Source organism: Microcaecilia unicolor, chromosome 2, assembly GCF_901765095.1.
Source record: "Microcaecilia unicolor chromosome 2, aMicUni1.1, whole genome shotgun sequence".
Lineage (NCBI taxonomy): Eukaryota > Metazoa > Chordata > Amphibia > Gymnophiona > Siphonopidae > Microcaecilia > Microcaecilia unicolor.
The window spans coordinates 449,767,782-449,781,810 of NC_044032.1; the positions used below are offsets into that span (position 1 = coordinate 449,767,782).

Genomic DNA, 14,029 nt, shown 5'->3' on the forward strand with positions numbered 1-14,029 from the left:
CTCCAGAAAACATGACAGGAGAACCAGGAGATATGAGGGAGGGCAGAAAGCCAGACAGATTTGAACTGTTTTTACCTAAGGGATCTTCATACAATCGTTCCCTTCCTCATTTTAAAAACTGAGTTTGTCATTTTTGATGGACTGAAGTAATAGTTAATTGGAAAAAACAAAAGCAGCCCTCAAAATAGAAGATGATAATGTTATTGGACTAAATACATATAAATGTATGACCTTATTTACTAGCTTACATTAACATTTTAACATGTCAATGCTCAATTATGTGCTTAGAGTTAGTCTTACTAAGGTGCATTACTGTGCTAGACTACACTAAGACACATTAACAATCTCCTCTATATTCAAAACCACTTAACCAGCCAGGAATGGCACTTAACCAGCTATCTAGCGATATTCAGCAGGGGATAGCTGGTTATCCCCCGCTGGATAGTCTCAGTTCACGCCTAGGAGATAACCGGCTATATTGCGCAATGTAGTTGGCTATCCCTGAATATTCAATCCATATCTGGCTATTATATGTGGCCACATTGGGCCACTTAAATAGCTGATATATCTTTGACCGGTTTAAAGTTAACCAGTTACCTTTGAATATTCACAGAGCTGGTTAACTATAAACCAGCTAAAAATAAACTGGATATTCAATGCTGATCACCAGACATGGCCCAGCAATGAATATCCGGGCTGAATGTCGACCTCGAGAGTAAGCCGGGTTCCCTCCCATGATCTGAATATCAGCCCTAATGTTTATTACCATAGGTCCTGTATTACATAAACAATTTACCAATAATGATGCCTTTTACTAAGCGGAGATAGTGGCTTACAGTAGTGTGGGTATGTGGATTTGCCACGCACCAAGACCACATTTTACCATGGTCATAAAAACCATTTGTTTCAATGGAGTCAGTAAATGGCTGTCCGCTAATTAAAAAATTGACACGCAGCCATACACTGCCTGAGCCCTTAATGCCTCCCATTTAGTAGATGGTAAGGGCTCAAACACTACTCACGTGGTAATCGGGTGACACGTGGCAGTGGCCGTGCTCTGCTCATTATCGCTGGGCACACTCTCTCCCCCACACACTCTAGAAAATAAAACGCATTTTCTGGGTGCAGGAAATGGCACACTGAAAACAGAACTACTGCCGGGACCCTAGGCGTGTCGGCGATAGTGCTGTTTTCCTGTGCACTACCCGTGCGGTAGCCCTGCTGCCCTTTAACAAAAGGGTCCCAATATGTGTTAACATTATTAGTGCTTGCTTAATAGGTAGCAGAAAACCAACACTTCCACAGAAAGTCCCAACAAAAACAAAAAAAAAAAGAGTGGAAATGACCGCAGTCAATCTGTTCCAGGATAACAGAATAAAAAATTTGATTCCAAACATAAAATCTCAAAAGTAGTGCGAGTGCATACAATAATCCAATACAGGCCTCATCTTGGCAAAGCAACCATATACTATACACGTAGACCCTACAGGGGCTGTGTTTCGGCAAACCAGCCTTTCTCAGGAGTCCTTGAAAAATGGTAATAAAAATGAAAAATTAATAAATAGAGGTTAAAATGAGACATAAAGAATATCGTATATGTTGAGAACAGGAAACAGATAAATACAAAAACTAAAGGTGGTGTAAAGAAAAGAAGATAAAAACTATGCATATCAAACATATAAACGGCAGGTGACCGACTCACCTGCAAATGCGCAGTAGAGACTTCCCTCTCTGTCCCGCCCTCGTGTCAAGACGTGATGACGTCAGAGGGCGGAAAAGAGAGGGAAACGGAGTCGGAGTCGCTGTCGGACGCTGCTGCCTGGAAACGAACATCTGCTGCTGCCTGCAGCGCTTTCACACGGAGGTGAGAGGCGCTGTCAGGTCAGTGCAGGGGGCCAGACACAGAGGGGGGAGGGAGCGACGCCGAGGAGGGTAGCTGGAAATCTCGCCTGTTTTTACGGGCTTAAAGGCATATTCATAAGTACATAAGTATTGCCATAATGGGACAGACCGAAGGTCCATCAAGCCCAGCAACCTGTTTCCAACAGTGGCCAAACCAGGTTACAAGTACCTGGCAAGATCCCAAAACAGTACAATACATTTTATACTGCTTATTCTAGAAAAAAATATTTAAACACACATGAATACAAGTGTATTGCTTCTTCAGCTTATTGAGAGTGGAGTAGTCTCATATATAACACACGATAAAGATTATTTGATTTTTCACCCAATGACTGGGTGTATTATCTGTGTGTATTGTCAATGATTAGACAATACACACAGATAATACACCCAGTCATTGGGTGAAAATCAAATAATCTTTATCGTGTGTTATATATGAGACTACTCCACTCTCAATAAGCTGAAGAAGCAATACACTTGTATTCATGTGTGTTTAAATATTTTGTTATATTTTGATGCTCGACAGAGCACAGGCACAATTGTTTATTCTAGAAAAAAGCAGTGGATTTTCCCCAAGTCCATTTTAATAATGGTCTATGGACGTTTCCTTTAGGAAGCCATCCAATCCTTTTTTAAACCTCGCTAAGCTAACTACTTTTACTACATTCTCTGGCAACGAATTCCAGAGTTTAATTACATGTTGAGTGAAGAAATATTTTCTCCGATTCATTTTAAATTTACTACTTTGTAGCTTCATTGTGTGCCCCCTAGTCCTAGCATTTTTGGAAAGCGTAAACACGTGATTCACGTCTACCCGTTCCACTCCACTCATTATTTTATAGACCTCTATCATATCTCCCCTCAGCTGTCTTTTTTCCAAGCTGAAGAGCCCTTGATGCTTTAGCCTTTCTTCATAGGGAAGTCTTCCCATCTCCTTTATCATTTTCATCACCCTTTTCTGTACCTTTTCTAATTCAGGGTGGAGTTTGGGTAGATCACAGGCAGAATCACGATTTACACACCTACATGTCCTTGTAAAATGGACTTGAAATAGGCAAATCCTTGACTTTCATTCACAGGCAGCCTATTATAAAATAACTCTCTAAGGGGCCCTTTTACAAAGGTGCATTCAGCTTGCACCTAAATGAGACTAACACCAGGTTACCATGCCCCCTGGCAGAAATTGTAGATTTGGCGCGTGCCCATAACGCCTGGGTGATTTATTTATTTATTTCCTCCCTTGCGCATTGTTTCTGATGATAATCAGCAGTTGGAATGTGCTGACCGGTCACCACTTGTGTAGTACGTGAGCCTTTACTGCTAGATCAATGGGTGGCATTAAGTGCTCGGGCCAGTTTTGGACGCGCGTCAGTTTCAGTTTTACCGCATGCCCTTTTCCCGTCCCATTAAAGAAAAAGCCCTTTTTTGCAGATGCGGTAAAAACTGGCCCGGCATGCGCCCAGTACATGCGTCTACACTACCGAACACTTTTTACCGCAGCTTAGTAAAAGGACTCCTAGATTAATAAATGAGGCTTTTAGATTATACATTTTAGTTTGGTTTAGTTTTATAGTTTGATATACTGCCCTTCAGAATAACATACTGAAGGAGTTTACACAATTAAAAACTTAAATGAAAAAAAAAACAGCCAAGTAATAAAAAATCAACAAATGTATGTAATAATAATAATAATTTAAAAAAACTCAACATGTCCTACCAGTGTTGTGCCAATGTTTCGACATCCACTCCTCTACTTATCCAGATGATTTCAGAGCAGATTGTAAATCAGAGTAAGTCTCCTGGGGACCGGGAAATGCCTGATGCACCTCTTTCCCCTACATCAGTCCAAAATCCTGCAATGTCCTGCCAAAACAGCTCAAAGAGCTTGTCGACCATCAACTGTTCAAGAAGTCCTTAAAAACATTCTTATTCGACAAGGCTTATTCCACTGGCTAATCCAGTGTTTAACCTGTGCTATCCCATGTACCTTCCCCTCCTGTCACACTCCGAATCTGTGCCTTCTCTGTATTGTATTGTATCCTCTTGAATTTTGTGTAAGCCACATTGTGCCTGCTTCTGTGGGAAAATGTGGGGTAAAAATGCGCCTAAATAAATAAATAAATAAATGTAACTCACTTTGAGTTACTAATGGAAAGGAATGAACTAAATCAAACAAATATCTATATTCTTATATGACCTTCCCTTTCGGATTCCTTGTCCTTATTTTTCACCTAGTTTTTGCACTCCCCACTTTTGCTTTTACTCATGCATGACCATCACACACTTTCACCTCTTAAAATTGCTCTCACGCTAACCTGTATCTTTTCTTTCCCCTCCAGTGGCCCAGCCATGTGTCTGGATGGATACTCTTTCCTTTCTTACAAATTCTAATCACTTTCCTGTGCTCCATCCCTTTAACTCATCCTATTAGTTCATGTCATTTTTTACTTCTAAAAATGCTTTCACCTTCATTCCAACACACGCCTCGTAATCATCCCCTTCATATTTCAACAGATACACACGTCTTTGCTCATTTTGCTGTTGCAGCCATCTGTTCATGTTCAGTAAATGCTTATTCATGTCTATGTTTAAAAAAAAACAGTCTTTTTTCATATATACAACAGAACGTCATTTTGACTATTCAGACTGAGTGCTAAATAATAATTTTTGTTTGGAGTGTCAGATGAGGAGGAGGAGATAAAGAGGACTTTCCCATTGCCCCTTGACCACTGCTCCAGTTGAGATGGCTATGCAGCTTTCTGTTCTTTGTGCTGTAACTGAGTATAAAAAGGAAGATATAGGAAGGCTGAAGTCTAAGTTGTGGACTCCAAAGGCATGAATTTGCCAAGTTCATATGTCTGTGGTAGAATAGTGCAAGCCATCATGTATCATGTAGATGTTCACTTTCCAGTTCCATGCCACAATAAAGCTGACACAGCAGACTCCTGTTAATTTGACAACAAACAGACTCCTTTTCTTAGTTAAACTGAAATAACAGTGAGGTACCACAAGGGATGTAGCCAGACCTGTCATTTTGGGTGGGTCTTCCAAACCTCCCCCCTCCCCCATTTGTCTTGCATCTCTCTCCCTCTCCTCTGTCCCAAGATTTGGCATTTGCTACCCCCCCCCCCCCGGCTGTGGCCTGGGAACTCCCCCCTCCCCCACGGAAAGTGACATCAGCAAGGGTAGGATGTGGAAGAGAGAAGTTTGCGGTGCCTGCGCAGACAGCGGTCATGGTGAAGGTGCTGTAATCAAGCAAGGAGGGGGGGTTCAGAGACAGTGGTATGGCAATGCTGGGGGCGAAGTAGAGGGAGCAAAGGGAGTGAGGTGACTGCCAGTGAACTGTTCTGGGGGCCAGACAGGGTGGACCTGAGCAAATAATGGGTGGGCCTGTGTACACCCAGGGCCACCCATTGCTGCACCACTGGGTACCACAAAAGACCTCAGTAAACAATCTGTTGAATTTGCAAGTTGTGTTACCAGATAGTGTTAAGCCATCAATGGTCAAAAAGTCCTCCTTTCTTTTATTCTTTTTATGTTTTGCAGTGTTAAATAAATGTTTTCTTCTTTCAATTTTTTACGTATTATTTTAGGCATTACTTATGTTAAGAACTTACACACTGTGCTGCTTCCCTTCTGGTTTAATGTGTTGGGAACTCGCTGTGTTTCACGTCTTTAAACGAGAAACACTATTCTGAGCCAACAATAGCCACTGTTTTGCCTCCCTTGGACTGCTTCAGGGCACACGTTTTACAGGATTAAATTAAGCTTAAAACAGTAGTCACATTTTCTCACATTGGCTTTTCATTTTTGTCATCTCTACTTGATTCACATGAAAATACATATAACAAATAAATAAATATAGATTTTGATATATAGAGGTACCTCACTTATTTTAGTTTATCTAAGATAGGGGATGGGATTTAATATACTGCCGTTCTGTGGTTAAAATCAAAGTGGCTTATATATTATATGCAGGTACTTATTTTCTACCTGGGGTAATGGAGGGTTAAGTGATTTGCCAGAGTTACAAGGAGCTGCAGTGGGAATTGAACCTAGTTCCCCTGGTTCTCAGGCCACTATACTAACCCTTAGGCTACTCCTCCACTAAGAAAAAGACTCTGTTGTGTATCATAGTTCAGAGTTCCTTTATTTCTCCACTATTTATGTGTATCCTGTTAATTCTAGGCCAGGCTTCGCGTCTACCCTGCGTGTGCTGTGAAGATAGAAAATCACCTCGTTAGCGTCGGCCCTTCCCCCGTTGTGTACCGCCCTCGAGGAAATAGGAAGTTACCTCAGAAGAGGGCGGGATACAACGGGGAAGGGCCAACGCTAACGAGGTGATTTTCTATCTTCACAGCACACGCAGGGTAGACGCGAAGCGCTGCCTGCATCGCTGCAATGGATTAAAAAAAAATGAAGGGTGATGGCAGGAGACAGGGCTCTGTCAGCTCTCCACGAGGGGGGACGGGACCGGGTCGGGGGGGGGGGGTCAGATGGGAGAGGGGGAGCTCAGAGGGGAGAAGGGGAGTTCTCAGATGGGAGAAGGGGTGGGGGTGTTCAGAGGGGACAAGGGGATTGGGAAGGGGTGGGGGAGCCCAGAGGGGTGTTCAGAGGGGAGAAGTTGATTGGGGAGGGTAGGGGAGCCCAGAGGGGAGCTCAGAGGGTAGAAGGGAGGGAGGGTGGGTGAGCCCAGAGGGGTTCTCAGATGGGTGCTCGGAGGGGAGAAGGGGATTGGGGAGGGGTGGGGGTGCTCAGAGGAGAGTGCTCAGATGGGAAGAAGGGGATTGGGGAGGGGGGGGGTGCTCAGATGGGAGAAGGGGTCTGAAGCTGGAACTGGGGTCTGACAAGGGGCAGGAGGGAAAATGGGTCCATGCCTGGGGCAGGTGGGAGATTGGGTCTGGGGCTGAAAAGGGGGGATGCAAGGCATGTGGTGGATGAAGGGGGCTGGAACTGGGGGCTGAAAAGGGGACAGGGAGAAGTGGCTGGGGGCTGAAGCTCAGGACTAATGGAAGAAAAGGGCTGGGGACTGGTGGGATAGTGGGGCTGAAAAGAGGGGCAGGTGGGAGATGTGGGCTGGGGCTGGAACCAGGGGCAGGTGGAATAAGGGGGCTGGAACTGGGGGCTGAAAAGAGGGGGCAGAGAGAGAGGGGACATACCCTGGATGGAAGGGGGGAGTGTGAGGGAGGGCAGACCCTGGATGGATTGATGGGAGAGGGAGGGCAGACGGATTGAAGAGGCAGAGAGAAAGGGCAGATGGTGGGTGGAAGGGGGAGAGAGAAAGAGGGCAGACTGGGGCAAATGGTGGATGGAAGGGGCAGATATAGAGGGCAGATGTGGATGGAAGGAGAGAGAGATGGCAGACTGGGGCAAATGGTGGATGGAAGGGGCAGAGATAGAGGGCAGATGTGGATGGAAGGGAGAGAGAGAGATGGCAGACTGGGGCAGATGGTGGATGGAAGGGGCAGAAATAGAGGGCAGATGTGGATGGAAAGGAGAGAGAGGTGGTAGACTGGGGCAGATGGTGGATGGAAGGGGCAGAAATAGAGGGCAGATGTGGATGGAAGGGAGAGAGAGATGGCAGACTGGGGCAGATGGTGGATGGAAGGGGCAGAAATAGAGGGCAGATGTGGATGGAAGGCAGAGAGAGGGCAGACAGTGGATGGAAGGGACATTAGAGAGGGCAAACAAAGGATGGCAGAGAGCGAAGAAAGATGCTGGATGGAAGGAAGACAGTGAAAAGAAGATGAGGAAAGCAGAAATCAGAGACAACAAACTGTAAATAAAATACATATTTTTATTTTTTTCCTTTAACATGTAAATAAGGTAATCTTTTTATTGGACTAATTTTAATACATTTTGACATAACTTTCAGAGAACAAAACCCCCTTCCTCAGGTCAGGATAGGATACTGTAACAGCACTATACTGTATTGACCTGAGGAAGGAGATTTTGGCCCCTGGAAGCTAAATGTATTAGTCCAATAAAATGGTATTTTATTTTCTGTATTTGTTTTATTTCTATTTGTTAATTTGTAAAGTGGTGATTGGTATTTGTTAGTTTTTTTCAAATTTACATCTGCTATCTTTATCTTTTGCACAGTACTAGGGGACATTTTCTGTTTCTTTGGTGTTGCATTGTATACAGAGTCTGACATCGGGGGTTCAGTTGAATTTTTGTCTAAATAGAAAGTTTATTATTACTTATTCTATAGTGGATTAGGGTGTATCTGTGTTTGTGAAAAAGACATGGCTTTCGGTTGGCATTGACTGTGCAGGATTGACGATCTGTACTATTCTGTCTGTTTTCGTTTTATAATAGGTGAATTGATGTTCTAGTGTTCACTGTAGTGTTTAAGATGCTTTCCTTTTCCTTGTGTGACTTGTACAAATTACTGCTTATGGTATGGTATAATTGCTCTATATATAGGTCCTGAGTGTTTTGTATTCTCGGTATGCCTTGTACTGGATTTGGGGGGGGGGGGGTGTTAAAAAATGACCGGCCCCGGGTGTCAACTACCCTAGCTACGCCACTGCACAAAGGAATCCTGTTTAGAAGAAATGGACCCAAAGAAGATTAGAAGAGATTAGATAGCAACACCAGTAGTTGGAAAACAAAGCCAGTATTGGGCAGACCTCTATGAACTATGCTCTGATTGTGGCTGAATAGACTTAGATGGGCTGGAGTGAAGATTTTCAGGGGCTTCGACAACTTCAGAAATTTTTTAGAACAAGGAAAGTGCTGGGCAGACTTCTACGGTCTATATCCTGAAAATGGCAAGGACAAATCAAGATCAGGTCTACATATGAAGTATTGCATATCTACTACTACTACTACTTATCATTTCTAAAGCGCTACTAGATGTACTCAGCGCTGTACACTTGAACATGAAGAGACAGTCCCTGCTCGACAGAGCTTACAATCTAATTAGAACAGACAAACAGGACAAACAAGAGATAAGGGAATATTAAAGTGAGGATGATAAAATAAGGGTTCTGAACAAGTGAATAAGGGTTAGGAATTAAAAGAAGCATAAAAAAAGTGGGCTTTTAGCATAGATTTGAAGACGGCTAGAGATGGAGCTTCACGTACCGGCTCAGGAAGTCTATTCCAGGCATATGGTGCAGCAAGATAAAAGGAACAGAGTCTGGAGTTAGCAGTGGAGGAGAAGGGTGCAAATAAGAGAGATTTACCCAGTGAACGGAGTTCCCGGGAAGGAATGTAGGGAGAGATGAGAGTGGAGAGGTACTGAGGAGCTGCAGAGTGCATGTACTTATAGGTCAATAAGAGGAGTTTGAACTGTATGCAGAAACGGATACAGATTCTATATATCGTGCCTAAAAAATCCACATGGATTTAAGAGTGTTCTATAAGATTTACGTGTGCTTTATAGAATATGCTTAGTCAGTACCATAGTGCCTGTATCTACGTGTGCCCATTTACGCCAATAAAAACCTGGTGTAAATCCATCTACGTATTTTTAGGTGCACTGACCCGTATTCTGTAAATATGTGTAGAAATTTTGGCACATCCGTGAAACGCCCATAAACATGCCCCTTTTAAACTACATGCATTTATTTTGAACTGCACGCTTTTCAATTTAGGCACCGTTCTTTATAGAATTCGCTTAGCAATTTCTATGTATAAATTCTGATAAGTGCCAATTAGTGTTCATTATTGCTTGTTAAGTGCTGTTAAAAACGCTGATTGGCTTGTTACGCCAATTAAGTTATGCGCGTATTTCCGCACGGAAATCTAGGCGCCATATATAGAACCTGGCCAATAAGGGCTGCAGGCATATTCTATAAACTGCACCTATAGTTATGCACAGTTTATAAAATATGACTAGATGGAATTGGTTTTTTTTTTTGGGGGGGGGGTGTCAATTTTTTAAGCACCATATATAGAATCTAGCCCTATGTGCAGGTATTTTCGCTGTCCCTAGAGGGCTCACAATCTAAGTTTTTGTAGCTGGGGCAATGGAAGGTTAAATGACTTGCCCAAGGTTAAAAGGAGCTACAGTGGGCATCGAACCCAGGTTCAAAGTCTGCCACACTAACCGTTAGGCTACTCCTCCACTTAAACCCTGTTGAGCTAGTTGGTTGCTGATATTCAGTGGCATTTAATCGGGTAGTGCCACTGACTATCTCTGCTAACCAGCTGTCCCCTAACCAGCTGGGTTAGGGGCAGAGTTAAGGTGGGGCAGCCACTTAGCTGGTAACTGGCTAAGCAAGTGCATACAGTTACAACAGCAAAAGAACAAACCAATCTTTGTGGGTCTTTTACGAAGGTGTGCTAGTGTTTGTAGCTCACGCTAAAAATCAGGTGGCGCTAAATGCTGAGACGCCCATTGTATTCCTATGGGCATCTTAGCATTTATCGCCTGCTGATTTTTAGCATCATTCAAACTCCAGGTCTATATGAGCAATTAGGCAGAGGTTACCTATGACTTGAAGAAGATCTAAATGCTGAGATGAAATTTCTTGCAGTATGGGGGCAAATGTATAACTAGGTGCCATCATTTAGGCTCCTAGATGCTGCCTGCTGACTGCTAATTCTATAATAGCATCTGGGCTACTATAAATCTTCCTCAATGCACCTACATTTAGGCACACTCACTTATACCATGTCAACAGCAGGCATTAGTGGGCACACCTAAATATGGCACTTTAGTATGTAACTTAGAATATTTGGTAATGTGTATTTTACAAATTTATGCACGCCATCAGTGCATAAATTTAGACAGCAAGTTATAGAATGAGGGGGGTAAGTGTGTATTGCCATTGGAAAATATGTGATACACATATACTCTAAAGGTCTACCCTACCCAAGGATGTTTAATTGACAGGAGAGGGCAGGAGCATGCTTGGTCCATTATCTGGCCTGAAGCCAATAGGCGGAGCTTGCCGCCATATTGAGTCACCCAAAACAATAGCAAACGCTTATTAGAAATAAGGACCGTCTATGCGTGGCTTGGCGTGGATCAATAGTTTGCTTTGGTTTGAGTGTATCAAGATGGCAGCTATGGCTTCAGCCTTGTCATGTAACACCATCTCCTGTCAATGAAACCGCCTTGGCCCTAACCATCCCTAGAATACACCCTCTTAGCATTTCTGTGTGCTGCTTCTTTCATGTGTAAGGAACACCTTTTCTAAAATCATTACTTATGCATGCATACCCATTTTCACACTTAAATCAGCTTTTTACCTGTGTACATGGTATCTAACCCTTCTAATTGCCTACAAAATTATTTAGGGAACGAGTATATTCTGTGAATTTATTTTGAAAATGCACATATGTATTGCATTGCTTCACCATTTTATGAATATTGCATTCATTTTTTTTCTTTGTTATCAGCTCTTAATGAGCCTACAATTGACTATGGCTTCCAGAGGCTACAGAAGGTGGTCCCAAGACATCCCGGAGATCCTGAGAGATTACCCAAGGTAGGGTAAATCATTCATTTTCCCCGTCTGGCCTTTGGTGTACCTAAGCACAAAAGATGGTAGTAGCAACTTTAGACAATTGAAACATTGTAAAAGAAAAAAGAGATGAAAGATACTAAGAATTCATCCTCCTATGATTTGTGCAGCTCTGATCTGAATCGCAGGCTTAAACCTAAGAACTCATAAGGTAACAAACTTCCCCACAGAGCATTCCTGGGAAGATATAGGCAAATGTTAATGACTAAGGACTTGTATTTGTTAGTATGTGCCAAATTGATTTAACATGCATTAGCTTGTGAATTAATGTGCATACAAACAATTTACACATGGTTTATATGTGTAAATTGATTTATAAATGTTTATATGTGCATTAAAAGCTTTTATTCAAACTGAATATAAGAAACAAACTCAAAAAACACTGAAAAATTGAAAACATTTCTGGAAATCCCAAAAATGAACCTGTGTACATCCTATTAATTTCACTACGTTTTTTTTTCTCATTGGATGTAATTTTTTCTCCCTTTTGAAAACTTTATTTTCCATCTAATGATATTTGTGTCGGATTATGAGAGCTATTTTTACTCATTTGCAGTTCCAGGAAGCAAATCTTCTCCCCACCCCCTGACTCCCTGGGTTCATCTCATGCTAACCTGATGCTCTAATGACCTATATCAAATTTATGAAAACAGTTCTGTTATTCTCCTTTTTGTAATCTTTGCTCAGGCACAGTCTGTAAAGATTAGAAGGACCTATTCAGATAAAAACGTGTCTTCTGTTGCACTCTGTAGAGAGCCTAACACAAAGAGTCCAGGAAGCATGCTGTGCACATACGTTACCAGACAATAGCTTGCTGGAAAATACAAGACGTCCTCTGTTCCCCCCATACAGCATTGTCTGTGATCTAGATCCCAGGCCTTGCCTTGATCAACTTTCATTTCAGTTACGGCCCCACTTTCTAACACATTGATCCCATTTTCTTTTCAAAATCTTTAGCAAATAGAACTCATGGGGTTTTATAGGAACTTATGAAATTGTAAAGACAAAGGTAGGGGAACCTGTGGCTTACTAAACTGAGATCGTAATACTGAGCTGTAGGACTAGTTCATTAATTTGCAGCAGATACAGAGTCTTTCTGCTCTAGGACTGCATAATCCTATGGACTGAAGCAGGCATTTTATACCTTTTACCACTGATTGGACAACTCATTTGGGGGTCCTTTTACAAAGCCGCGGCAAAAGGGGGCCTTCGGTGGTGTCAGCACGTTTTTGATGCGCGCCGAAGCCCCCTTTTACCACAGCGGGGTAAAAGGCAGGTCTTTGTTTTTTTTTTAAGAAATGGCCATGCGGCAAGTGAAACACTTGCCGCGTGGCCATTTAGGAGGGAGCACTTACCGGCACCCATTGAGGTGGGGGTAAGGACTCCCGTGCTAACCCGTACTAAGCATGTGGCACTGCCCGATTACCGCCAGGTACACACCGGCGCTACAAAAACTTAAAATATTTTTGCAGCGCCGGAAATGGTGCATGATGGGGTAGGGAGCTACCGCCGGGCTTCTGCAGTAGCCTGGCGGTACACTTTTAGTGAGCAGTAAGCCCACATTGGGTTTACCGCCGCTTTGTAAAAGATCCCCCTGATTAGCATACAGCAACCCCCCCCCCCCGAAAAAAAAAATTCTGTATAGGTCACCTAAATTTGAGTGCGGATCCAAGATCCACACATAAACTAGTCAATGAACTGTTGGAGTTAGCAAGTAATTAGGAGTTACGTACCGATCTGCCCTATGCCCTTTTCTATAACAGGTGCACCTAATTTCATAATGCACAATTCAAAATGGGGTGTAGCCAGGGGAGAGGCATGGCTGAGTCAGGGACGTTCCCAAAATTTAGGTGCGATGTTATAGAATAATGGCATTTATACGTCCAACTGTCATTAGTTAGATGCCAGCATTTACATCCGTTTTTGGCAGATAGAAGTGCTCACACTCAAACTGAGGTAAGAGCAAGGGCGTAGACATCCCTCCAGTTTTAGGGGCACCCAGGTCTGGACTTGGGGCAACACATTCCTCCCTCCTCCTCCTCTCTCTCCCTCCCCCACACGCATTCTAACACTACCTTGCTGGCGAGGATGCTGAGGCCCTGCCTGCCAAATATATATAGGTGCCCGAGCTGCTCGCTCCTCCTCATGCTGCTTCCTTAACGCAGAAGTCGGCGGCCTGCCTTCAGTCACTGACACCGGGACTTCTCACGCAGACTATTTGTGAAATGTCCCAGCAGCTGAAGGGGAGGTATATTATGATTTACCTCAATCTTCAATTTGTTCTCCAGCCCTAGGGGCACTTTCACCTATCTGGACACTCTGGGGTGATTCTATAGAATAGGCACTACAATTTATGCATCAATTATGAATAAATGATTACAGTATGTATTTATTTATTTCCACAACTTTCTATACTGCTCTAACTGACTAGCAGAGTGGAGCAGTGTACAGACTAAAAAAAAAAGAAAAGCAAGAAAGAAACTCCAATAAAAAATAGGAAAGCATAATACTTATACCAAACAAATAATTAAGGAGTGGTAAAAGGTAGGGTAGAGGAATGAGAGATTTATTCAAAAGGGTCAATAAAACAAAGATTAAAAGAAAAGCGGAATGGCATATATGCATGTATGTGCACACATACAAGT

At 42.9% G+C, this 14,029-nt stretch overlaps 1 protein-coding gene across 6 annotated transcripts in view; it reads left to right on the forward strand.

Moving 5' to 3' along the window:
* Nucleotides 1-14,029, forward strand: part of EBF4 (EBF family member 4) — a 470,543-nt gene that overhangs the window by 385,828 nt on the left and 70,686 nt on the right. For all 6 annotated transcript variants that reach the window (XM_030190928.1, XM_030190932.1, XM_030190933.1 and 3 more), the window contains exon 11: nt 11,260-11,348. In XM_030190928.1, coding sequence (XP_030046788.1) covers nt 11,260-11,348 — 89 coding nt within the window. The remainder of the gene's footprint in view (nt 1-11,259; nt 11,349-14,029) is intronic.